Source organism: Primulina huaijiensis, chromosome 8 (assembly GCF_012295235.1).
Source record: "Primulina huaijiensis isolate GDHJ02 chromosome 8, ASM1229523v2, whole genome shotgun sequence".
In the NCBI taxonomy this organism is placed as follows: Eukaryota; Viridiplantae; Streptophyta; class Magnoliopsida; order Lamiales; family Gesneriaceae; genus Primulina; species Primulina huaijiensis.
Window position 1 is genome coordinate 21,340,107 of NC_133313.1, and position 26,274 is coordinate 21,366,380.

Genomic DNA, 26,274 nt, shown 5'->3' on the forward strand with positions numbered 1-26,274 from the left:
AAAAAAAAAAAAAAAAAAAACTAAGAGAAAGCAAACACACTAATTCAAATATGAGGTGTAAAACTCAAATTTAAACGTTTGATTGTCTCCTTTGTCAATGCACCCACCCACCTTTTATTTGTGATCTCCAGTATGTATAATGTTATTTTGAAACTTTGATATCAAAATTTATTAAATTATCATATTAAAATGTTTTCAAAATTACTTGATATACTAAACTAGTTAAAAACAACTAACTAAATATTGTATTAATATCACTACAATATTGAATCAAATATTAATATCGAAACAGTCACCTAACGAAGCCAAATATGTTTTTGGTAAAGAATATGCAAAGATACTTGGGTTCATGGCATGCATGTTTCGTTAAAGGTGGGAGCGTTGCTTGAGGCGATCCACCTTTTTTTTAAAAAAAAAAAACACTTATATTTGAAATTATTGTTGCTTCCCACCTCACGTTTTAATTTTTTTAATGTTATATATTAATAATTACCCTCTGAATTTTTAAAAAAAGTCCATGCACTAATCTAATTACACTGTGGTTTTTTTAAACAATTTTGTTTATAATTTTCTTTTTTCTTTTTTTTGCGTTTCTTTCCTATATATTATCTTTAAATTTTTACTCTCAAATTTGATCTTTTAGCCCCGGAACTCGTTGAACTAATATTGGGCGGAGTTTCGTGCTCAATCCATTTCTTTAAGCTCAACATAATTGAGGTGCAAGTGCAACAATTATTTGTTGTTCCATGTGCTCCACTTGTTTGATCTTGTGTATTAGAGAACCCACTGTCGTTTGGTGTTAAGAATGTGATTTAATGTTTTTATATTATTAAACATTTGACTCAAACCTTACGATAAAATAGATAACCCTAAATTTGAGAAGGAAACTTGAAAGCAAAGAGGGAATTATTCAATAGGGCTGTAGTGGAGATGTAGCCCAACCCATTTTTTTAAATTACAGCGATCAGTTGGAGAAATTGAACTCATCCAATATTTGCTATTTGATTCTTAACTCAAATGATATATATTGTTAAGATTTTGACTTGGACCAACAACCCAAAAAATTAGCAAAAGGGGAAAATTGTTCAATCTGAGATTGAGGTTGTGTTCAAACCATAATCACACCCACAGAAATCATCCAAGTTGGGTTTCGTTGTATATTGTAAACTAAACAATATAATCGACCCTTTTTATTCTTCATGTCAATGTCTTAAAATCTAATTTTTATTGCAAAAAATTAACTCCACTTACTCGAATATGAATATGTTCAATACTCAAAGTGGAAGAATGCATAGGTTGAAACTTTATGCTGCCTTTTTGTGCACAATTCTCCAGCTTTAAATTTCTCTTGGATTGTTAATCGTTTGAAATCAAAGTTTGAATTTTTTTAAAATCATATTTGTTCATCCAAATACAAAACGTGCTAGAATCTTTATTGTTTGAATGTTCACTGCCTTGTTTTTGTAATAATAGATATGTTAAACGTTGAAATAATTTATTAATTAAAATATTAAAAAATGACTTCAAATTTTGTATGGTCTTGCAGATATCAAACAATTATTCATCATTAGATTTTGTGCATTGACCAATGGATTTGTTTCTTACTAAAGGAACGAAGAATAGTAATGAAGTTGCCTGGAAGTTGGATGAAACAACCAAAAGAGAGAGTGGACTTGCTACCAAATTTGTCAGAAAGGATACGTATGTCTTTTTGGTCAAAGACACGTCCTAGTCTCGGGCTTGGGCTTATCAACCCGAACAAAATGAGTTTGGCCCACTATCCGAAACCGGAAGGCCCTCGCGTTTTGCCATGTCAGTGGTACAACTGGCAATCCTGACATAGATAGTAGACTGTCTTTTAAACCCGTCGAGTAACGCCGTCACTCACAGACTCTACTTACTCTAGGTTGTAATGATCGTGTAGAGCTGGATTTTTTTAAAATTATATATATATATAAACATAATTTTTAAATAATATTAAATTAATTGACACATATTTTCTTTTAGATATCTTATCAAATGTATATATATATATATATATATTTTTCAATAATATTAAATTAATTGACACATATTTTCTTTCAGATATCTTATCAAATATAATTTTTATCATATTTGAAAAGTTTTCACGAAAAGAATATTATAAAATAAAATTTTTATTAATATTAATGTAATTCAGCATACATATTAAATATTTGAAAATAGAAGTTTTTTCATTTTTGTAAATAACAATTTGAATTTGACGTCTCTTTAAAATATAAATTATATTTAAATGTCTATATTGATTATATTATTTTATTTAATTTAGTTACGGTTTTAAGTTTTATGTTACTTTTATATATTTAATTCTCATTACTATATATTATATTAAGTAAAATAAGTTTTTAATCAAAATTTATTCATCTAATAAATGATAAAAAAATATTGAATATTTAAAATTTTTAATTATTGTTTAAAATTTTAATAAACAAAATAATATATGATCTTTTAAATATTTTTCTATTTTTTTTATGAGTGATATTTTCACTTAACCAATATAGATAAGTCAATTTAATGATAAAAGATTAATATCCTCATTTATTATATCAATAATTTTAATAATTATTCAAACATTAAAACTTGCTAATTTTAATAATTAATTAGATGAAGTAACACCCGTGCGATGCACGAGTAAAATACTAATTAATAAAAAATATGAAGTCGTGAGTAATAATAAAAAATGCCATACTTTTAATATCGTATAAATATAAATATGAAATTTGAATAATACCTTATTTCTCATACTCACAAATCTTTATTTTTTAAATTTTCTTATTATAATTTTTTAAAATAGATATGAAGTTTTTCAAGTAATAATAAAAAAAATGGCATGCTTTTTTTAACATTATATAAATCTAAATAAATAAATATTTTCAGAACCGATTTTATCTCTCTCTATATATATATATATATGTATATGGTCTTCAACAAAACACTGATCTTCTTTAAATCATCGACGTCGATTCATAGGTGACTAGCAGAAAGTAGATTTGCGTTGGGAAACGGACTACTCTAAGCTCTCTGTTTCGATTTATTTAATCTAACTGGCAAAAAATCCAAATGCCCCGATATCTTTTTGTAATCTCCTCAAAAGTAACTGCAAAGTCTATTTTTCCAGCTTTTCCATCTCCCACTCATAATTATTGGCTTGAAAAAAAGTACAAAATCTGAGAAAATATATCAAACGGGAAATCACACACCGAATTCTGATTTTTTGTTTTTTCGTTATAAACAGAAGTTTTATATCACCTCACATCTTTTACCAAACCTATGTAACACAGTATCCAATTGTCAAGTTGTATTTAACCACTGTTCGTGTTATGTTACAACATGTGATTGATCAGGCAATTTATCTTGGATTTGAGGCAGTCACCAACCTTTTGCAGATCACAGGATCCAATGAATCAATGGGTTGTGACCATTGGTTTTAATTCAATTTTTTTGTGTTAGGATTTCATGATTCGAGTCCTGCAAATGTTTGTGTGAGACGGTCTCATGACATGTCGTGTTTTGTGAAACGGATTTCTTATTTGAGTCATCCATGAAAAAATTATTATTTTTTATGTTAAGAGTATTACTTTTTTATTGTGAATATCGGTAGGGTTGACCCGTCTGATAGATAAAGATTCATGAGACTGTCTCACAAGAGACCTACTCTTCGAGTTCGATCTAGTGGGACATCAAGTCTGTTTCCGTTTGAATTCGTAATTAAGTATATTTTTCCTTAATTATTCATAAATATATTGGAAATTTCGAACTATAGTTTTTCTGTTGTTCTGACCAATGCCTTTTCAGATCAAATTGAAGTTCAGACCTCGGATTAAGCAAGTAATGGCTCTATACAAATCAAGCAAATAGAGCAAAGACAACCTTTTGATTCTGTTTTAGTATCAATTTCCCATACATATAACTCAAACGTGGGACAAACACACAAAACCAATCATTTTTCATTTCTAGAGATATACTTTGATTTTCGTTTATCCCATATTTATTTCAAGAAACTAAATATACTATGATAGTTTGTTTACACAACCCATTAAAGTTTTTTTTTGAAATTCATTAGTCAAACTGATTTTCACAAAAACAGACAAGCGCATTTTTTTTATCAAACAAATTTCGATTGGACATACATAGTTTTTTGAATAAAAAAATATTTAACTATATATCTAGTTGAAAATAATTAAGAAATCTAACCTTTTTCTTTTTTTTTTTTGTATTTCTAGTTTTTATTTATGATCCTAGGTTGACAATTGTATCGCAAATACATTGTCATTACATAATTTTATTTGAAGAATGTAGACGCATACGTGATTCCTTCTCATTACCCATTTGGGATTCGTTGTAATGTTAAAAAAAAGAAGACGAAGGCCCTCTTTATGCGCCATTTCACTGTCCCAGATTCTAATTTTTATTGTGAAATTTACTCCACTGACTCTTTAAGTCGGGGCGAATCTGTTCTCTTCTGGAAGTGGAAGAATGTAGAGGTTGAAGAATAATATGTAATGCTTCCTTTTTGTGCACAATTTATGCGGTTTTAAATTTATCTCGATTATTAAAATTATACCACTTTCAACCATTTTTTTGCGTCCATTAAAAAGTTGATACAGACATATGTAGAGCATGAACAAAGAATTATACGAAATTTTTTTAAAATTTAAATTTATACAGGTGTTTCACAATAAAATTGTCATTACAATTGATATAATCATGATATTATATCAAAGTTTAAGGTTAAAAAAAGGAGCATATTGTAAAAAGCCACCTTTAAGAGTATCTTTCTACTATTTTATTCCTAAAATACTGCAAGGTCCACGCTTCTTCCTTTATCAAGATTGTTCGTCTTCTATAGTGGAATGATTAGTTTATTTCTTAAACTTAATGAAACAAAACCATTTTTTTTCCTAATAAATGTACGTACGTTGATCCATGTTGTAGGAAGCAAAGACTTGTTACAGGGATAAAGATGAAACAGAAAGCCATATTCTTTTGTTAATAATTTAAGCGTTTCGGCCCCCTTCGATTCCTTCCTACTTCTTTCAGAACCCTATAATTACTGATCCCACTCGTACTGATTTTCCTATTCTGAAGCTACTCAGGACTTCCATTGATTCAACCCATGAAAAAATTTTCTCCTCTTCTTCTTTACTTCGTCTTTTTCCAAGTAGTGATACTTGTCCATGCATACTCGGATCTTGACACTTTGTTAAAGCTCAAGTCTTCATTCGTCGGGCCTTCGGGTTCGGCTCTCGAGGAATGGGTCGCCCCACCGTTCCCGTCTCCGTCGGCTCATTGTTCGTTTCTTGGCGTAACTTGCGATGCTGACGAACGTGTGGCGGCTATTAACATCACCAACCTACAATTATTCGGTACGCTTCCTCCGGAAATTGGTCTGCTGAGTGGGCTTGTCAATCTCACACTGGCTGGAAATAATCTCACTGGATCTCTGCCTGTGGAGATTTCCAACTTGACTTCGTTGAAGTGCTTGAATTTGAGTTGGAACTTTTTCAACGGCAAGTTTCGTGGAGAAATGGTGCTGAGACTTTCTGAGCTTGAAGTGTTTGATATATACAACAATGAAATTACAGGAGAGCTCCCGGTGGAGTTTGTGAAGTTGAAGAAGCTGAAGTTTCTTAAACTGGCCGGAAATTATTTTTCGGGGGGGATACCGGAGATTTACTCCGAGTTTGAAAGCTTAACTCACTTGGCATTACAGGGAAATAGCTTGACGGGAAAAATTCCTGCTAGCTTGTCTATGATTCCAAATCTTCGAGAGCTCTATCTTGGGTATTTTAACAGCTATGAAGGTGGTATTCCGCCGGAATTTGGCTCTATTTCTACGCTTCAGCTGCTTGATCTTGGAATGTGCAATCTCACCGGCGAGATTCCGTCAAGTCTTGGCAATCTAAAGCATTTGCACACTTTATTTCTTCAGGTAATTATAAAGTCTTCACGATGCTCTAATCTCCCATTTTGTGGCAACAATCTACATGTAATTAATGCACACACACACACACAACATATATTATGTATATATTTATGTATAATAATTAAACGTCCGCCGTTTCGGTTAGGTGAATAATCTGACGGGGCAGATTCCATCGGAGCTTTCCGGTATGATAAGCTTGATGTCATTAGACATCTCCATTAACGATCTCAGCGGGGAAATTCCATTGAGTTTTGCAGAACTGAAGAATTTGACGCTGCTCAATTTGTTTCAGAACAAATTCCAGGGGCCTCTTCCGGGTTTCATCGGCGATCTTCCGAATCTTGAAGTTTTACAGATATGGAACAACAATTTCACGCTGGGTTTACCGGAAAATCTAGGAAGGAATGGAAGGTTGTTTCTGCTGGATGTGACCAAGAATCATTTAACGGGAACTATACCCAAGGACTTGTGTAAAGGTGGAAAGTTGAAAACTTTGATTTTGATGGATAACTCTTTCTACGGTCCGATTCCGGATGAAATTGGCGAGTGCAAGTCCCTGAGTCGTATCAGAATCAAGAAGAATTTCCTGAATGGAAGTATTCCGGCAGGGTTTTTCCGGTTGCCCCTGCTGGACATGCTCGAACTGAACGATAATTTCTTCACCGGCGAGCTGCCAGAAGATATATCTGCCACCGCCCTAGGAAGTCTTTCGTTGTCCAATAATTGGATTTCAGGGAAGATTCCTCCATCGTTCGGGAACTTGATAAATCTAGAGATATTATCACTTGATGTGAACAAGTTATCCGGTGAGATTCCGAATGAAATTTTCAAACTCAAGAAAATTACGATGCTAAATTTCAGTGGCAACAGCTTGACCGGGGAAATTCCAGCTTCAGTTGCCGATAGTTCCCACTTGACATTTATTGATCTAAGCCAAAATAATCTAAATGGTGCAATTCCCAGAAGCATTCCAGGTCTGCAGAATCTGAATGTTCTCAACTTGTCAAGAAACCGACTAGAGGGATCGATCCCTAGTGAGATTGGGATGATGAAAAGCTTGACAGTATTAGACCTTTCTTACAATGATTTATCCGGAAAAAAGCCCACAACGGGGCTTCTACGCGACCTGGACGACCGGTTTTTCGTCGGCAATCCCAAGCTTTGTTTTCCCCACAGCTCCTATTGTCCATCAGCCTCAAGTCCATCCCAAGATGCCCAATCAACTCGTGCATCAAACATGGTCATCGTAATCATCGTCTTGATTACTGTCCTGTTACTGCTTCCTGTAAGTTGGATTATAGTCCGAAAGAGAAGGCTGGATAGATCAAGAATCTGGAAACTAACGGCATTCCAGAAGCTAGACTTTAAAGCAGAGGATGTACTTGAATGCTTGAAAGAAGAGAACATAATAGGAAAAGGTGGAGCTGGGATTGTCTACCGAGGGTCCATGCCTAATGGGATAGACGTTGCAATAAAACGATTAGTTGGACGTGGGCGTGGTAACAGCCACAATGATCATGGCTTTATGGCAGAAATTCAGACACTTGGAAGCATCAAACACCGGAACATTGTAAGACTCCTCGGATACTTGTCAAAGAAGGATACCAATATTTTGCTGTATGAATATATGTCACATGGAAGCTTAGGGGAGATGTTACATGGCACAAAGGGCGCTCATTTGCAGTGGCATTCAAGGTATCGGATCGCAGCTGAGGCTGCAAATGGACTATGTTACCTGCATCATGATTGCTCGCCTTCAATTATACATAGGGATATTAAGTCGAACAACATCTTGCTTGATTCTGATTATGAGGCTCATGTTGCTGATTTTGGTCTTGCCAAATTCTTGCACGATGCTGGTGCTTCCGAGTGCATGTCTTCCATTGCTGGTTCCTATGGCTACATTGCCCCTGGTAAGTGTTATTTGTACTGAACTTGGTTCCATTACTATATCATGTATTGGGCTGTTTTTGTGTTAATCAAAGGTTTATGACAATCTAGTATAATCATGGAAAATTTTCATCAGTCAAAAGTGGTGAAGTCACGTCAAAATTTTGATATAATGCGGCTTAAGTAGTATTTATTTATGAATCATACGCCATGAATTGGAAATGCTAGATGGTGAATATTCCTAAATATGAAGCTTGGAGAAACACATGAAACGCCATTTCATAGACTCGTGAAGTTATGCATAAAATTTCAAAAAGCTTTCCTCAAAGCTTGTTGTATTATAATTTTATATGAGCTTTGCATTTTGATGTGTTACAGAATATGCATACACATTGAAAGTCGATCAGAAGAGCGATGTCTACAGCTTCGGGGTTGTGATGTTAGAACTAATCACCGGCAAGAAGCCGGTGGGGGAATTCGGAGACGGTGTTGACATTGTCCGGTGGGTTAGGAAAAAAGCGTCAGAGCTAGCACAGCCATCAGATACCGCGACACTGCTGGCCGTGGTCGACTGCAGGCTTACCGGTTATCAGGTGACTGGGGCCGTTAACTTGTTCAAGATTGCAATGATGTGTGTGGAGGATGAGAGCTCTGCCAGGCCTACTATGAGGGAAGTTGTTCACATGCTCACCAATCCTCCACAATCTGATCCCAATTTTCTAAATCTTTGACTATAAACGCATTTCATATATATAGTAAGATGTAGATGGCAAGTGAAGCTAATTTCAAATCTAATGGTAATTTTGTCCCTTAGGATATGTAAAGTTATCTATTGACTAAATTATTGATGCGTCAGTCTCCAAAATCCAAGCAGACCGCTGGAATCGTAATGCAATTAGTTCACCAGTGTGAACAACTTATACTGCAGCAAGGTGGGAAGAGAATTTACCCTGAAATCGACTAGCTTTCGCAAAAAGAACCACTCCCCGATCATCTCGCACAACCCAAACCAAAATATGTAATTATGAGTTGTAGATCAACTCATAACGTTCGAAAGTGGTGTCCTCCTCTTAGATGGTAGAAACGTGTGGTTAGAATTTTTATTTGTCCTGATGCTAAACGAATGATGAGAATTAATTAGAGTATGTTTTATTCTTCATGCAGCAAGTTCTTTTGTCTGTTTGGGTTGATGATATCATGATTTGCTGCCATATAAGTACTGAGAAGAAAAGTAAAACAGAGTAAACTCGATCCCTCACCATTTTTCACAAAAGTTGAGCTTCAAAACCCTTATATATCCATCATTTCGAACTAACTGCGGAAATATTCAGGTTGCGCTGTAGCTTTGAATTCTCGTTAGTACCTTGAATTACTTTATTTATTGGTAGTGTTAAACGAGCTTAGGATGGAAAAGATGTCCTCTGGATAAATTATTGTCAAGATTTCAAACGCAACTCAAGTTCGATTGAGCCTATGTGATTTCTGTTAGAGAAAAGGTGAATAAAATGAAAATGTGGTTGTCCCACATTGGAAGTTTAGAGAAAGTTACTCCTCCTTATTAGTTTTAGTGTGGACTAAGGGTTTGAGTCCCAAAGGGTACCAAAGTTTTTAGAAGGGGGAGACGCTATTAGGCTATGTATCGGTGAATTAAACACACGCGCGCGCGCCCGGTGCGGCGTGGGGTGGACTTTGGTCTACTAATTTGTGATCCGTTGTTGGATTTGAAACATGTTGAAGTATAAATATCGTTTAATCTAACAGTGTAACCACAACACTTACCAACACAACCATTGTAAAAAAATAATAATATAATAATAATTTGTATAGTTACTTGAAATTCATGTCATTTGATATATGATTGATTAATTTGAGTGAAATTATATATTTATGTGTCTTACTTGAATTGACATGAGATACATGAAATTCATGATCGATAAATCAATGTATAAAATAATATTTTGTTAACACATATCATTTTATACATACATCGATGCATGACATACACGCTAAACTATGATACTTGGATACATTGATATGATTGGATTTGTATTGATTATGAGGTTAGAACATGATACTATGTTTGAAATTATGTGACCCGTGAAGATATATGATTATGTCGAGATTTGTGATTTGATGATGTTTTGTCGACCTTATTTTGGGACGGACTGGCACCAAAGAGCTCGCTCCCCTTGCTTGTGTTTCTTCAAGATGACACTTTCTTTTGCTCGCTTCATCCGTTGTACCTCCATCTGCTTGCTCTGTCTCCCAACTTCTTGCTTCAAGCACACTCCCTTATAATTGTTAAGAGTGTTTTGTTCAATCAACTTAATCTTGTCCCTAGAAGCTCTATTACCCATGGACAACTCCTCATCCGAGCAACAACACTCCTATGCTCTCCCTAATGTTTAATGGGTTGTCCGCATTCAATTGAAAATGAGTCCGAGTCCGAGTCCGAGTTGGAGATATGGACTCAAGCTCGATCTGACTATATGTAATATTTTGTGGGTAATTAATATGATTGTGGTAATTATTAAAATCATAACTAGTTATTAGTTAAAAAAAGTTTAATCAAAAGTTACTCGACCTAATGAAGCGAGACACTGCCTAGGAATACGTTATTAGTAACAATTTTTTTTACAAATATATAAATTTAATACCAATTTGCTATGGCACAAATTGTTTACAATTTAATAGAGTGTACTAAAGGCTAATTTATATTATAAAAATTAGTAATGAAGGTAACACATCGGATCAAACCCGACCCATTACTTGCCATAACGGGTCGGATTCAAGGACTCACACGCGCAGTACGTGTCCAATACCAAATCGTGAACTAAAACAGACCAATTTGAGGAACTGGAGTTTCGAATTAAAGTTTTTTCCGAGTTTTGGGAAGAGGTAATAATTATTTTCATTTTCTTAAATATTTGATTAATATTTTATTTTTGCTGGAGTAACGCGGTTTTAATTGATATCTATATCTTTCTGCAATCAAATCTTTGATATATATCTCTTTTGATTGCGGTTTTATCATCGTCTTTAATCATTGGAACACTCTAACCCATGTCTTAGGTGAAAAACACAAAAACATGTAATTTAGGGTTTCGGGTAAAGTATTTTTCGTGTTTCCTCGCTTAAAGATTTTTGAAATTTTTCCTTGTTTCTTTCTATTTCTTCGTCGGTTTAGCAATAGCCATGAACTTTGTTTCGCTGGTTTTCTGGGCTTTTATTTCTCTGAATGGTGGCTTTTAGATTTTAGTTGAGTCAGAGATTCAATTGTTGTTTCATGGTTAGAGCTGTTTGTGAAGATATTCACATGTTTCGTCAGGTGCATTAAAAATTACTATTGATTTATTCTGAATTTCCTTTTTCAGGAAATTGAATCGATCATCTTGGGATTACTCGTACTTCTACGCTGCGGACATTGCTAAAGTGGTGTGTGAATTCTCTAGACCCCTCACTACTGTATTCTTATTGCTGTTTTTAGTGTTATGAAAGAAACAGAAAGAAATTTGATACACTGTAGTTGGTATGTGATTTATTGGCTTATTGATCTCTCTTCATGACACAGTTTATACATTATTTTTTTGCGTGCATGCTTGCCTTTGAATTGATTAGTGGACTTCAAGTTTTTTATATTTTTTATAGCTATTGCTTTATTCATCTGTTGTTTTATCTGCTGTTAGATTCTTATATATAATGTGCGATTGATTTACATCTATTATATCATGTCACCAAATATTGGTCAATGAACTTGGGAGTATCAGCTCTTGCAATTTATGTCCCTCTTCGCCCAACTAAGTTGAGCCACTGTAATGGTGAAGATGTTTTAGTATGGAGTGTTATTATTTCTCAGTATAGTATAAAAATTTGGTACATTTATTTTCTCGAGTACGCTCAGGACTTTGTTGATTTACAATTTTTAGTGGTCCTGTAAGTCCCCAAAGAAGATAGCTGAACGAGCTGACCAGTAAAGGAAAAATAATAATGCTCTTCTAATTTATGTGTATTGACTGCTACTGAAATCTTTTCCGGTATTTTTTTCACTAGAAGTAAGGCAGTAACCACCTTATTCCAGCCTTAGACTCTCAATGTCAACTCGTTTCTAAATTCTAACTCAACTGTTATTCACATTTAACCCAATAGCTTCACTACTCGCAAATATGGGTCTCAGTACTATTACCTATGACAGTCATAGCTGCATTTAAGTTCACATGATAAGAAAATATATTTCATTATTATTTTGTTATTAAAATGACGATTGCTGGTTATTGGTTAGAATTTTATGTTCTTAAACTTTGTTTTCTTTAAATTACTGCAGGACAAAGACCATTCTGGGAAATACATAGTATGCTGTGGTCCTAGCTTTTGAGAATTATGATGCTGGATGACTTCTTCACTTTGACTGAGATGAATCACGGGCTCACGTCCCCCTCTCGAGTCATGGAACTTGTGGCTGTCATGCAGAAAGGAAGAAGTGGTACTGTCAATGTTGGTGACATGATCAGGCAGTGGTCGGCAGTTGCGAGTGTCATTGCTGCCACTGAGAACAAGGATTGTCTTGATCTTTTTATTCAGTTAGATGGAGTTCAATTTATTGATAAGTGGCTGAAGGATGTTCAGAAGTTCAAAAATGACTCAGATAAAAGCTTTCCAGAAGAGACAATTATTCATCTACTCGAAGCCCTTGAAACACTGCATAAGAACTACGAAAAGTTGATTGCCTCTGAAATCTGGGTAACTGTCGAGGATCTCCTAGTTCATGGTAGCTCTAAGGTACAAGGTAAAGCTCGAGTGCTGTTTGAAAGCTGGAAATGTAAAAGAGACGGTGTTGACTCTGTATCAGTTGAGAAAGTTGGAGCATTATCTGATGATGAAATGGATGAAAGTGAACATGTTCAAAGAGGTTGTGAATGTTCAAAATCACCTTCGAGATATTCTTTTCTGTCCTGTGATTTTTCTGGTCCGGAGAAGGGCCAGGATTCAACTACAGATGAACAAGTGCCACCGACAGTTTCTGAAGCTCTTCATCCTGGTCCAGTTTTTTGTGCATGCAATTCGAACAAAATATTAGATACCCCAAATGGGGATGACAGAGCTTCAGATCAATTCGTTCCACCTCTTTCTGAACCTTCCGTGGGATTTTCTACGTGTGAGTCAGTTGGCACTACATTGGTTGAATCATGTATTACCTCTGTTCCAAGACAAGATATGTGTGATGGACTTGCGGAGTTTTCTAAGTTGGAGTCAACTGGTGATTTGATACATGCCCGAAAGATTGAATGTTCATCTGAGAAGTTAATCTCTCTCGAAGAATCTAAGAAATCAGAATACAAAGCTACATCTTCAAGTACTGATGTTGCAGATGCAAATAATTCTGTAATGGAACACGAGAAGAAAAATTCTTGTGATGAAGGTCCACCTTTTATTGATTCAAAGAAAATTGATTCTGGTGGAAAAGATACCGATGATGGCAGTCATGAAAACAAATGCAGAAGTTCATCTCTAGACCTTTCTTGCCAAGTTTCCATAGAAGTGGAGAGAGAAGCTGTAGATTCCGAAGAACAAAGTTGCAGTTCTGAGAAACCACCTGAAGGTAATATTAGGCAGCCTGATAACCTGGACCCTGTCAATGCAAATCAATCCCATGAGTTGACTGCTGAAGCTTCACCAGTGCAAAAGTTTGCAGCTTGCATCGAAAACCCAGGCATGGCACAGACAAGTAGCCCCCAAGATATGGAAACCTCTCAAGTCACTGAGGTTGCTCATGAAGAAGCCAGAGCAGAAAAAGGCCCGTGTAAATTTGACTTGAATCAGGAAGTTTGCTCAGAAGATATTGATTGTTCTGAGGGCAATCTTGGCTGGAAAGGTTCAGTTGACAAAAGTGATTTTCTTCCTGAATCACCTGGTCAAAGTACTAAGAGCAATGAGGATCTTACTGTTGGGGTTATCAGTAGCACTCCGAAGCCGCCACGAGGATTTCGTGAAATTGATCTGAATGTCACTGAGAGTGGAGATGGCGATACTAGAGACCTGTTGCATTATAAACATGTTCCTGTGTATTCCAGTCTTCCTTCTGGGGAATCTTCTGTGGAAACAGAATCGAGAAAATCTGAACGTCATGATTTGGATCTGAATCTTACAAGTGAAGACGACGGAGTTCCATCAGATTGGATGATAGGACACCGCTTTCCCGAAGAAAATGACCACCATCAGTCTCATTCTTCATCAACATCATCAATGCAGCCTTTGAGCATTATTGATCTGAATGATCCACCAAATTTTCCAAATGATTCTTATGATATTTCCTATTTAAGTAATGTGAATGTTTCAGGGGGTACTAAAACAGACGGGTCCATAATTTCCATCATGGGAGCAAGAGTGAAGATCAATCCCAAAGATCTTGTTCCACAAACGATACCCTTTCCAAATGGCCGAACTCCAGAGCATACATTCGATGTAAAAGTGGGTAGAACAGAGACTTGTTTTGCGATTGGATCTGTTCTTCCATACGCCCATTCGTCAGTTTATGGTTACAATAACGTTGCACCTGTCCCGGCAGTTGCTGCTTTGCCTTTCTCCTCCTATTCATATGGATCTGGATTAGCAATTCCTTACATTGTAGATTCTAGACGATCACCTATTATCCCCCAAATTGCAAGCGATGGTTTCTCTCAACGGCCATTCGTATTAAACATGATGAGCTCAATTCCAGCAGATGGAGCTTCAGGGAGCAGTTTCGATCTGAACTCTGGAGCGATGATTAAAGATGGAGGTAGGGAGCCTTTAGTCCTCAGAGATTTCTTAAATTTATGCCCAGTCAATTCAATGGATGATCAGCTGAGGTCTAGTACCTTACCCACCGTCGGTTCAGACATCAGTGGGAAGCGAAAAGAACCAGATAATGGATTGGAACATTACCCTTTTAGAAATCATACACCACCATGGAAATAGATTCTAGATTTCTGTTCTTCTTTTCTTTGAATCAGATGAGGACCAACCAGAATATGTTTATGGTTTTATATAGCAATATTTTTAGCTCAAGGAGAAAGATTTACATTTGACTTGGTGGTCGAGCAATCGGCCGACATTATTTTACTGTCTGGAAATTTAGGGCGATATTTGATTTGGATATACATTTCTCAGATTATTACATATGTTAAGCGTCACAGGAACCTTGTCGTCTGGCTCTTGTATATAGCATAACATATAGTTACGTGACAAATTGTGAAATAATTGTCATTAGACATCTTTTGAGGCTATATGAGGGATTCATTTTATTCTGCTTTTCGCTTTCATTGTTTGAGTCGATGGTTTTTTCTTTAATTCTTGTTACTGTGATGGGCGAGACATTAAAAAATAGCTTATTCGGTATCATAAAGAACACATTTTTAAGGTGTGAATCCCTAAAATTCCCCATATTTTTAAAACTGTAATTAATATTTTCACACTGCGTGTTACTTTATGTCAACAATTCAACATTGTCATACTCGTGCCTCCGATGCTAAGAATTATGGAACTAAAACAACAATTCAACATTGTCATCAAGAATTACACGAAATTTTGTGTGTTAATTTCTAAAATTGCCTGAAAACCCTCCTTCAACAATAATTTATTTCCTGCATACGTTGTGTTTTTGAATATAATATAAAACATTAAAATGAAATCATTTGCATTATTTTATATTATATGAATACATATTGCATAATTGATGCTTAACATTAAAAGTTTAAATTTTGTTTAAGGAAAGACGAATAAATTTGGGGGCATTTAGTTTTATAACTTCCGTTGGAAAGCTAATTTAGTTAACGACCTTAAATATTTTTTATTTAGGTAAACGACCTTCCTTCTATATTGTCAATTAATTAATTCTCTCAAAAGACAAAACTATAATCCATTCATCCAGGAAAATTTGGTTGAGTCTTTTGCTATATCGGGTCATTTAATCAAATCATTGTACCACTCCGATTTTTATTTCATTTTTTTTCACACCCACTATTCCTCGAGCCTCTTCTACCCATTTTTACGTAGGAAAATTTAAACTTTGCAGAGTAACCAACCAAGACTGATAAAATTGGTCTTATTCTACCTGCATTGGATAGTAAGAAGCGGATTTCACCTAATTTTATGTTTGAATATAAGTTTATTTTGTTTAATCATCTGGTTTGCTATACTATTTTCTGGTTTCACTGAGGAATAAAAACCACCCTCAAACAAAATTCACAAAGAGCCAACAAATATCAAGAAAAACACTGTTTTTCGATATTGTCTCCTTGTAGCAAATTTTTTTGAATTCAGAAAAGAGAAAATGAACCTTGCTGTTAGAAATTGAAAGGTGGATAATATGGTTATAGAGAGGATATAAATAATATGAGTTAACATGGGTAGGGTTTAAGATTTTAATTGATTTTCTTTTTACTCTCTCTTTTTTTTTTACCAGTGTAAGTAAATAAATAAATTAATTATATATAAATATAATAGTTTAGTTTTGGATGTATCGTATATATGGGTCGATTTTGACATTTCATATCAATTTAAAAAAAGTGTTCATTTTTTTAAAAATTTGGTATCTTAAAGTCATAGCTAAATATCCCATAAATTTGTCAGGCGACCTCATTATAATCAACCATTCAGGATTAACAAGATGCAGTCTCCCCTCGGACGCTTCCAGAACCCGAAAACTTCTCCACGTGTCTCCCCCAATCAAAACTAACCACATGGAAATGAGCTTATCTGAACCGTCTGATATTCCACGCTGGCATAGCCAAACCAATCAGAACGCTGTAAGTCGTGGCAGCGCTACTAAAACCCTCACTATATAACATTACTCAAATCACTCACCCAAAAATCCTAAGTACTAACTACTAAATCTGACCTGAGATTGAATAGAGATTAGCACAATGAGGAAGTGGGCGATCCCTTCCGTTCTCTTCTTGTTATGTCTTCTGTTTCTTCTTCCGGATCAAGGTACGTAATCATGTTTTGTTATGATTTTTTTGTTTTGCTTCTAATTATTGGGTTCACTTGTCATTCGATGCTTGTAGATGTTTAATTGTGAGATCTGGTTGAAGTACATCTATTGTGTGATTTTTTTGCGCTTATTTTAATGGATCTAAGTTTATCGTAAAGTTTTATGCAATAGGATTAAATCGATACGAGTTCAAACAACGTAGTTGAGCATTTAGTAGAATTCATCGCTACTAGATAAGTGTGATGTCCCTGATTGCTGCGATCGGGGAGTGGTGTTGCTCTTTTACTGAGGAATGTTTTGATTTGAGGCATGATTTCTCGATTCTGTTGAGATTCCAACTCTTCTGGTTAAGTCGAACAAGTACTGCAATCCTTGAAATTATCAGTGATGTTCTGTTGTGTTCTATGACTAGGATTTGTTTGAAACGATATTGATGTTGCTTAATTCGAATTGTGGAACTGAATTTCAAAACTCGCAGGTAGGAAATTACATGCAAATGCAGAAGTCGATGTGGATGCTCCTGTTGATCCACCAAAAGTAGAAGATAAGATTGGAGCTGTTCCCCACGGATTATCTACAGATTCTGATGTTGTTAAGAGGTGTTATTAAATTCTATCTATTATAATTCATTTAAATGATGTTTATTACTTGTAGCTCATCAATCTATATTCTGATTTGTGATTTGCTGTTTTTGTCATTTAGAGAATCTGAGTCCATATCAAGAAAAACTCTTCGTGCCCATGCAGAGAAGTTTCAATTCCAGGCTGAAGTTTCGCGACTTATGGACATCATCATCAACTCCCTTTACAGCAATAAAGATATTTTCTTGAGAGAGTTGATCTCGAATGCATCTGATGTGAGTTTTTTTTTGTTACCCTTTGTGTGATGTTCCCTTTTTGTTGTGTGATGTTATTTACATCATGTATGAGAAAGAGCTTATGTTTGATTTGTGTTTGTTGATAATTCAGGCACTGGACAAGATTAGATTCCTGTCACTCACTGACAAAGAAATTTTGGGTGAAGGTGATGATACGAAGCTCGAGATTCAGGTTAGTGGTAATTCGGTTACAGTAATGAGTTTCGACAAATTTTTATCGAGCATTTCTTAGGAAGCCTTTAAACATTATTATGTTTATGGTAGCGCTAATGCATGAAGCAATTTTTTCCGTTGCTTTAAAGAATATATTTTGTAGATTTTCTTGAAAGTACTCTGGAGTCCGTTAAGTAGTCATAATAGAATTTTATGGACATCATATTGTACTTGAATATGTATTGACTGCCTGTTGAGTGTTGACATCTTGATTGTTCTAATTCGTAGCTGTTCAGTGCTGATTTCTTGTAGCGAATTTTGTACTATTTGGTCATATTGTGCGATAAATATATTTTTTCCTGAAAATTAATGGACACGACTTATCATAAAGCCAATGAATAAATGCAGATTACATTGGATAAAGAAAAGAAAATACTTTCAATACGGGACAGAGGTATTGGAATGACAAAGGAGGATTTGATCAAGAATTTGGGAACCATTGCTAAATCTGGAACTTCAGGTGTGTATTAGTGTATTATGTCTGATGGTTCAACTTTTAATGCTTTTACCTTACTTTGATTCATTTACGGATCAGAATTTCCTTGTTTTTTTAACTTTCAATGATTGTTTTGTACAGCATTTGTAGAAAAAATGCATACAAGTGGAGATCTTAACCTAATTGGGCAATTTGGTGTTGGATTCTACTCTGTATATCTTGTGGCTGATTACGTTGAAGTGGTTAGCAAACATAACGACGATAAACAGTATGTGTTGTAGTTATGTTTTCATATATTTATATGGTTATTATTATCTTATCTTAAGTGACATGATTCTTTGAAATTTTGACTTTTCCCAGGCACGTATGGGAGTCAAAGGCTGATGGGGCTTTTGCCATTTCTGAAGATGTTTGGAATGAGCCACTTGGACGGGGAACAGAAATTAGGTTGCACCTCAGAGATGAATCTCAGGAATATTTAGATGAGAACAAGTTAAAGGTAAGGGACTTCAAATGGTCATTATCCTAGGTTTACAATTTTGTTTCCTGTAGGGGAATGCATAAATTCATTTGCATTTTCCTTTTCTTTTCTTTTCTTTTTTTGGTTTATCGTAATTTACCTGATGTTTCATCTTGTTTGTAACGCTTTTTTGTTGCATTCTAGGAATTGGTCAAAAGGTATTCTGAATTTATCAACTTCCCGATCCAGCTCTGGGCTAGCAAAGAAGTGGATGAAGAGGTCCCTGTTGAGGATGATGAGTCGAGTGACGAAGAGGAAACATGTATGATAGATCATCTGTGTGTTCTCCTAAATAATTGTGCAAATTTTATGCCTATGTCTAGCTTAAGTAATTTTTAAGTTGAATTAGTTTCTAGTGGTTGCTCATTTTCTCACTGAGTAATGTGCTCCATTAACAGCTGAAAGTAAATCATCTGAGGGTGAAGGGGAGGAAGACGATGCTGAGAAAGAAGAGGATGAGAAGAAACCCAAGGTGAAGAAAGTAAAGAAAACGACCTATGAGTGGGAACTTTTGAATGATATGAAAGCTGTATGGTTGCGGAATCCAAAAGAAGTTACTGATGAAGAATACCAGAAATTTTATCACTCTCTGGCCAAGGTAGGTGCTGCCAAATTCTAATGGGCCCGCCCCATTGGACAAAGGTCTTTGATACGCAATGATTGATCTTTTTAAAATTTGAGCTACATTTATTCCAACTAGCAGGACTTCAGTGATGAGAAGCCTCTAGCATGGAGTCACTTCACTGCAGAAGGTGATGTCGAGTTCAAGGCTGTGTTGTTTGTGCCACCCAAGGCACCTCAGGATTTATACGAGAGTTACTACAACTCCAAGATATCCAACTTGAAATTATATGTAAGACGGGTCTTTATCTCAGATGAATTTGATGATCTTCTACCCAAGTATCTGAACTTCTTGAAGGTAATTTTGTTCTCTAAAAAGGAGAAGATTTTATTCTAGCGAACATGAGCTTGCTGGCCTGATTTTTATGACTATTCGGTTTTTATGTGACCAGGGTCTTGTTGATTCTGATACTTTACCACTTAATGTATCGAGAGAAATGCTGCAGCAACACAGCAGCTTGAAAACTATTAAGAAAAAACTTATTCGCAAGGCCCTCGATATGATCCGCAAACTTGCTGATGAGGACCCCGATGAATCTAATGATAAAGAGAAGAAAGGTACGCACTAGTAGGACTAGGTACTTTTAGAGGTGGAAAGAGATGTATCCCTCAAGTCGGCAAGTCAATTAAATGAATAAAAAGTATTTGTTGGTGATGCAAAGAAGTTATATTCTTGTAATTCTTCATTTGAAGAACAAAATCCTATCATACGATCAAGATATTTCTAGTTTCTATTCTGATCCGATAAACAATTTATGTCACATGGTTTTGCTTATACTCTGAAATTTGATGCTGCTGCAGATGTTGAAGAATCCGACGACAACAATGAGAAGAAAGGTCAATACTCTAAATTTTGGAATGAATTTGGCAAGTCAATTAAGCTTGGTATCATCGAGGATGCCACTAACAGAAACCGCTTGGCGAAACTTCTTCGATTTGAGACGTAAGTTCGTAGCTTGACTATACATTTTTTATTTTAATTCTTCTGTGGGGTGGCAATTGTTTTTTTTCAACTCTGGTGTATGGTCCGTGCAGAACCAAATCAGATGGTAAATTAACGTCACTGGACCAATACATATCAAGAATGAAATCAGGGCAGAAGGATATCTTTTATATTACTGGAACAAGCAAGGAACAGTTGGAGAAATCCCCATTTCTCGAGAGATTGACAAAGAAGAATTATGAGGTAGGCCTTGATTTTATCATACTGATTTGCTAACTTGGTTCACGGTGGCCACCCCCTCCAGTCCTGTAATGTGTTTTTTGCTTGCTCTCACAAGTTATACCCACGTTGTGGTTGCAGGTTATTTTCTTCACTGATCCTGTAGATGAATATCTGATGCAATATTTAATGGATTACGAGGACAAGAAATTCCAGAATGTGTCAAAAGAAGGTCTGAAAATTGGAAAGGATTCGAAAGATAAAGAACTGAAGGAGTCATTCAAGGATCTGACCAAATGGTGGAAGGGTGCTCTCGTCAGTGAGAACGTGGATGATGTGAAGATAAGCAACCGTTTAGCTGACTCACCATGTGTTGTAGTGACCTCAAAATATGGTTGGAGCTCAAACATGGAAAGGATCATGCAGTCTCAAACGCTGTCAGATGCAAATAAGCAAGCTTACATGCGAGGAAAGAGGGTGCTCGAAATTAACCCACGACACCCTATTATCAAGGAGCTTCGGGAGAGAGTGGTGAAAGATCCTGAGGTATTTCGACTCAATAAAAAACTTGGTTTTTCTTATTTGTGATGTTTCTACTTTTACTCAAAAGGAGAAATTTTTTTTTTATTTCTACCACAGGATGAAAGCGTTAAGCAGACAGCACAACTTATGTATCAAACAGCCCTTATGGAAAGTGGATTCATACTCAACGATCCAAAGGATTTTGCTGGCCGAATCTACAGTTCAGTGAAAAACAGTCTCAACATCAGCCCTGATGCAATAGTCGAGGAGGAAGATGATGTTGAAGAAACCGAGACTGAATCCATAGGAAAAGAAACAGAATCTCCTTCCAAGACTGAAGAACTGGAATCTGATGTGAAAGATGAATTGTAGGTCGGTATATATCTGGATGATCTTGTAGAAGGAATCATTTCTTAGAGTAGTCCCTTCTGTCGAGAACGTCCACGGGATGTTGCACACTACGATGAGGTGAAAAGGTGCCCTTTTAGAGTTTAGAAACTTGAGTGTTACCTTGTTATATCATTTTGAACACCATCACTAATTATTTGTGGTGCTGCTGCATTAAAAAATTAACTGCGTCATATTTGCAACGTTGAATGGTAGTTTGTTTTTCTGTTATTTTTGTTTACTAGGTAACTCCTCTATGCATGTGTTAATTTGGATGCTAAAATGGTGTATCGAGATGGTCGTGGATCCAACGGGGATGTGGGAAGCGATGCTTCGATTTTTTCAACTCACGGAAATATATTGCATCATGTTGTTGAAAATTGTTAGACCCGCTTGTGAAATCTTGGGTCGATCAATGCGTAGAGATATTGCTAAATTTCAACGTCCGCAATATATTGCTAGCGACCGGTTCTTTAATATTTTAAATTTAGAACACTCAACTTTTAATGGACAATAATTTAACTTAGTGAAGGTAAAAAAGAAATGGAAAATTCTGTTTTCTATCAATCCTAGTCAGAATGATAGCACAAATCATGCTTTTAACTACATTGTTGAGGGGACGTAGACAAACAAGTTATTCGTGAGCTATTCGAAGTTCGACTCGATAAATCACTTATTCAAGATTGTTTGTTAAGTTTATTGGACTGAGCTCGAGCTGCAGGATTTTTGGTTGAGAATGCTCAGAGAGCTTAAAAATGAGTTTGTTTAACGAGCTCGAAAATGACATGTTTAATGAGTCGAGTTCAAGCTAGACTCGTTAAATATGATAAACAAGCTATTAATGAATCGATCTCAAACTATTTACGAGCTTAATAATTTTCAAACGAGCCGAGCTCGAGCATAAGAATAAAAGTTTGAATCACTTAATATATATCTTAAACGAGTAGAACTCGAGCCTCATATTGTTCGTCTCGACTCACTTACATCCCTATGTATTAGTTCGCAAATAAACAAAACCGACCAACCAACGAATTTTTGTGTGGTGGACTACTAAAAGAAGGATGGGATTCTTAGGGTATAACAAGTTTAAACAATTGGCAAACAAATGGAATATCTGTCTTTTAAGATCAACTAAAGTGTTGGCATCATATCTAATCTAATGATGTAAAACGGAACAATAAATTTTTAACATTTAGATGTCACGCCAATAAAATTTCGGGGCCAAATTTTTAAAAAATTTGAATTTTGATTTACATATTTGTATTCTATTATATTAACTTCAGGTTAAAATATGTACATATATCAATAAATCTATTCTAATTATTTACATATTTCTATTCTAAAATGTTATTTTACAAACAGTGGTTTTTAAATATAAATAAAATAGTCTTGAGTCATAATCTAACTCGCTTTTCTCTCTGGTCTACCTTCTCTCATCTCTTTTTTTTATTAAATTTATGAGTAAGTATCTTATGAGACGGTCTTATGAATCTTTATCTGTGAGACGGGTCAACCCTACCGATATTCACAATAAAAAGCAATACTTTTAGCATAAAAAAAAATTTCATGGATGATCCAAATAAAGATTCGTCTAACAAAAAACAACCCGTGAGATTGTCTCACACAAGTTTTTGCGTATGTTTATAACAGATATCTTAGTATTAGCACCACACAGTTTCTTTCCCCCCAAGTTCTCAACCATTCCAAAATTGCTTTGTATACGCAGGGATATATACATGAACAATCACCACTGCTTTAGAATGAGACTGTTTTTTATTTTCCTAGCTCAAGAATCAAGAACATCTCACTAAACCTGAAGTAAATGATAACATCGTTTGCTAATATTTTCTTTTTTATTTCAACCGCATTTTGAAAGTTCATTATCAAATGTATTATTTTAACCAAATGTATTATTTAAACCATATTTAAGTTAAATAATTGGTTTGAATACATTTTTATATATGTGAGTATCATCACATACACTGCAACTTCCTAACCAATCAGCGGTAGGCAAAAGAATTCGAGTAGCCAATATAAATATATGGCTGACCAAATGATTCCATAATATTCTGAAGCCAAAAAAATAACATATATAAAACCAAGCTTGAAATTGGAGTAAAGCACCAAATCTTTGCTTCAAAGAACACCCACCAACCTTATTCTTCAAATATCACCATGAAGCAATTGCTACTTTTCACTAACTAATTAATATATAGTCATGATTATAATGTAAATCAATTACTAATCAATTACATATGTGTGTGAAAAAGATGTGGCATTGTCTAATCACCCACGGTTATTATGAGTTCACCTTTATAATTTTAAGTTATTTGAAAAAAATAGGGTAAATAATAAACATCCGATTGATGGAATACCATATATATATACATCTACTTTTAAGTATATTATTTCAAATGAGAAAATTGTCCTTAATTAAAAAAAAATACGAGTTACACGGTCCATCCCCCTAACAAATGAATTAGAACATAAATATGGATTTATAATTCAAGAAATGAGAGCGTGAATAAGATAATTGATACACAACTAATAAGATAAGATTGCATGGAACGATCGGATGCGCCACCTAGCACAAAATTCGGCAGCCACGCAGGTAGGTTACCTAAACCTTGTGGCTGATCAGAACCAGAACCATCCATGGTGGCAGCAGCTGGTGGAGGTGGTACTGGTAAACCACTCCCGGCCGTCATCGGTGTTGTGGAGTCTCTTGATGATTTTTGGCTACAAAAAAAGAGTTTGTAAATTAGTAGGTATTTCAAAATTCTTGCTGCTATAGTACTGTTAAAATTTTGAAATTCTTATCAGTTGATGGTCCATCAACGTTTTTTAATAGACTTGTGTGTTTTTTTTACATATTATGAACCTGTAACATGCATGTATTAGCAAGTAATTAATGCAGGACAAGATTTGGAAGTTTAAGGCAACCAAAATATACATTTCGAAAGAGTAATATTATTATTATTACTAAATGAAAGCGATACAAAGAATAGAATCCAAATTTGGAATAAGAATATATGTATTTTTTTATGCATAAATTAAAGAAAAGGAAGAGTCTATTACCTTGTGAGTGAAGGGCAGAATGTTATGGTATAATCCGCTCCACCACACGTAAATGTACTCGTAGCATCATCGTAAGCGTAGCTATACGCTCTCGGACAGGTACTCTTGAATATCTCTGAGTAAACCGACGGCTGACAAGTGGCGGGTGAACCAAACGCGCCGCTGCAACAATACTCCGGGCTCTTAAATGCATCGCATGCACTCTTGCAAGCCTGCCCGTCTGCTGCCCGCAACTCCGCGGGGCACTTCCAGTTGAGATTAGTTATGCACCCCGTCAGGCCGCAAACACCTGAACCGCCCACCGGTTCGATTATCATTGGCAAGTTGTATCCATCCACGAGGCTGACATCGTAGAAATCTTGCTGGCCGGAGCCGATAGAGAATTCGGCTAAGGTGGCTGGTGGGTTTGCTCCGGCTCCGTTGCATTCTATCTGGTTAGAGCCGCAATCGCCGGTGGTGCAGCTGCCCAGGCCGGTGGTGGGATCGAATGTACAACCAGTACGGCCCCATAACCGGCCAGACCATCCAGGTTGAACTTGGAATAATCGTGACCCACCTGGGGGAAGCTGGAAACCAGTGGTTTCTAAAGCGGCATTACCCGCATTGGATAAGATTCCAGGCCACACTGTGTGATCACACCGGTTTATCATCGTAAATATAGCCCCGACGACTCCTGAGAAGCAAAGGAAGAAGAACCCATGAAGCGGTTCACGATATATATTGGAAAAAATGCAAAATAAAATATAGAGTTTTAAGGGAGAGTGAAATGGAAATTAGTCAAGATTTGTACCTTTGTCTATGACAAGAAACGTGAGGATCAGGATGTATGGACCGTAGGAAGAACAAGAAGAAGAAACCATAGTAAAAATTGAACACTTTTAAGAATTCGTTTAAAATATATGGTCCATAAATGATTTTACAACAAACTGTTTTACTGAAGCCAGATTATCAGAATATGTGTAGAGTTTATGGAGATCTGGTAAATTAATGAACGTAGAATGAGGTTTGAATTGAACTTAGGAAGAGAGCAAGACAGAGACGTACGAGGAGATGTTTTTGAGAAACTCAACCTTATAATCAACTATATATATATATATAGACAGCCATGTATGTATCTTAACACACACACACACACACACCGCTCTCTGGTCTCTAGCCACCGATAATGATAGTGGAAATCTATTTAATTCATGTTTTTAGATAAAAGAAAAAGTTTAATATTTGAAAATTTATTGGTACATATATATAATTCGTAAGTTTTTATTTAATTTTGAAAACGACTAGCTAGTTTATTTTTAAAAGAAATAATTTATATCTTTTTAACAGTTCTTAGCTAGTTGTATTTAAGTTACTATTAGAGTTAGTGTGATGCCTTAAATCACATACCGGTTTCTGTTATAATTAGTTTTTATTCAGTTAATCATTTTTTAATAAATTAATAGTAAAGAATTATTATCTAAATCCTCGTTTATGTAATTAGGGTGTGATATTGGTAAGCATTACTTTTTCCAAATGTACGTTTTCTATAATTAATTGTTTTATTTGTTTATATTTGTGTCCAACAATTGGTAAGAAACATACATACTTTACATAATGGAAAAGGGTTTTAATTCTTGGCGTAAAGTAATTGTT

General features: G+C 35.3%; 4 protein-coding genes across 8 annotated transcripts; 3 read left to right on the forward strand and 1 right to left on the reverse strand.

The window, feature by feature from the left end:
• The first annotated feature begins 4,972 nt into the window (after positions 1-4,972).
• Positions 4,973-9,014, forward strand: LOC140982737 (leucine-rich repeat receptor-like kinase protein HAR1). The gene is made up of 3 exons (XM_073449406.1): positions 4,973-5,971; positions 6,111-7,878; positions 8,234-9,014. Exons 1-3 carry the CDS (start codon positions 5,156-5,158, stop codon positions 8,584-8,586), a joined length of 2,937 nt encoding a protein of 978 aa, XP_073305507.1. The 5' UTR covers positions 4,973-5,155; the 3' UTR covers positions 8,587-9,014.
• Positions 9,015-10,697: 1,683 nt separating this feature from the next.
• Positions 10,698-15,117, forward strand: LOC140982813 (uncharacterized). Of its 5 annotated transcripts, none has more exons than XM_073449539.1 (3): positions 10,698-10,753; positions 11,230-11,290; positions 12,177-15,117. In XM_073449539.1, exon 3 carries the CDS (start codon positions 12,233-12,235, stop codon positions 14,807-14,809), a length of 2,577 nt encoding a protein of 858 aa, XP_073305640.1. In that variant the 5' UTR covers positions 10,698-10,753; positions 11,230-11,290; positions 12,177-12,232; the 3' UTR covers positions 14,810-15,117. The 5 variants fall into 5 exon arrangements, with proteins under 5 accessions (XP_073305640.1, XP_073305639.1, XP_073305638.1 ...); XM_073449538.1 differs by lacking the exon at positions 10,698-10,753 and adding an exon at positions 10,817-11,144; XM_073449537.1 differs by lacking the exon at positions 10,698-10,753 and adding an exon at positions 10,830-10,963.
• Positions 15,118-16,664: 1,547 nt separating this feature from the next.
• On the forward strand, positions 16,665-21,795 carry LOC140982594 (endoplasmin homolog). The gene is made up of 15 exons (XM_073449162.1): positions 16,665-16,822; positions 17,305-17,425; positions 17,529-17,682; positions 17,795-17,875; positions 18,265-18,376; positions 18,494-18,620; positions 18,713-18,851; positions 19,017-19,134; positions 19,271-19,470; positions 19,576-19,791; positions 19,886-20,051; positions 20,295-20,436; positions 20,529-20,679; positions 20,797-21,201; positions 21,295-21,795. The coding sequence occupies exons 1-15, from the start codon at positions 16,756-16,758 to the stop codon at positions 21,547-21,549; spliced, it is 2,454 nt and encodes an 817-aa protein (XP_073305263.1). The 5' UTR covers positions 16,665-16,755; the 3' UTR covers positions 21,550-21,795.
• A 2,166-nt stretch (positions 21,796-23,961) lies between these two features.
• Positions 23,962-25,700, reverse strand: LOC140982595 (thaumatin-like protein 1). The gene is made up of 3 exons (XM_073449163.1): positions 25,433-25,700; positions 24,643-25,315; positions 23,962-24,303 (listed from the first exon to the last, which is right to left on the reverse strand). The coding sequence occupies exons 1-3, from the start codon at positions 25,500-25,502 to the stop codon at positions 24,063-24,065; spliced, it is 984 nt and encodes a 327-aa protein (XP_073305264.1). The 5' UTR covers positions 25,503-25,700; the 3' UTR covers positions 23,962-24,062.
• Positions 25,701-26,274: the final 574 nt, after the last annotated feature.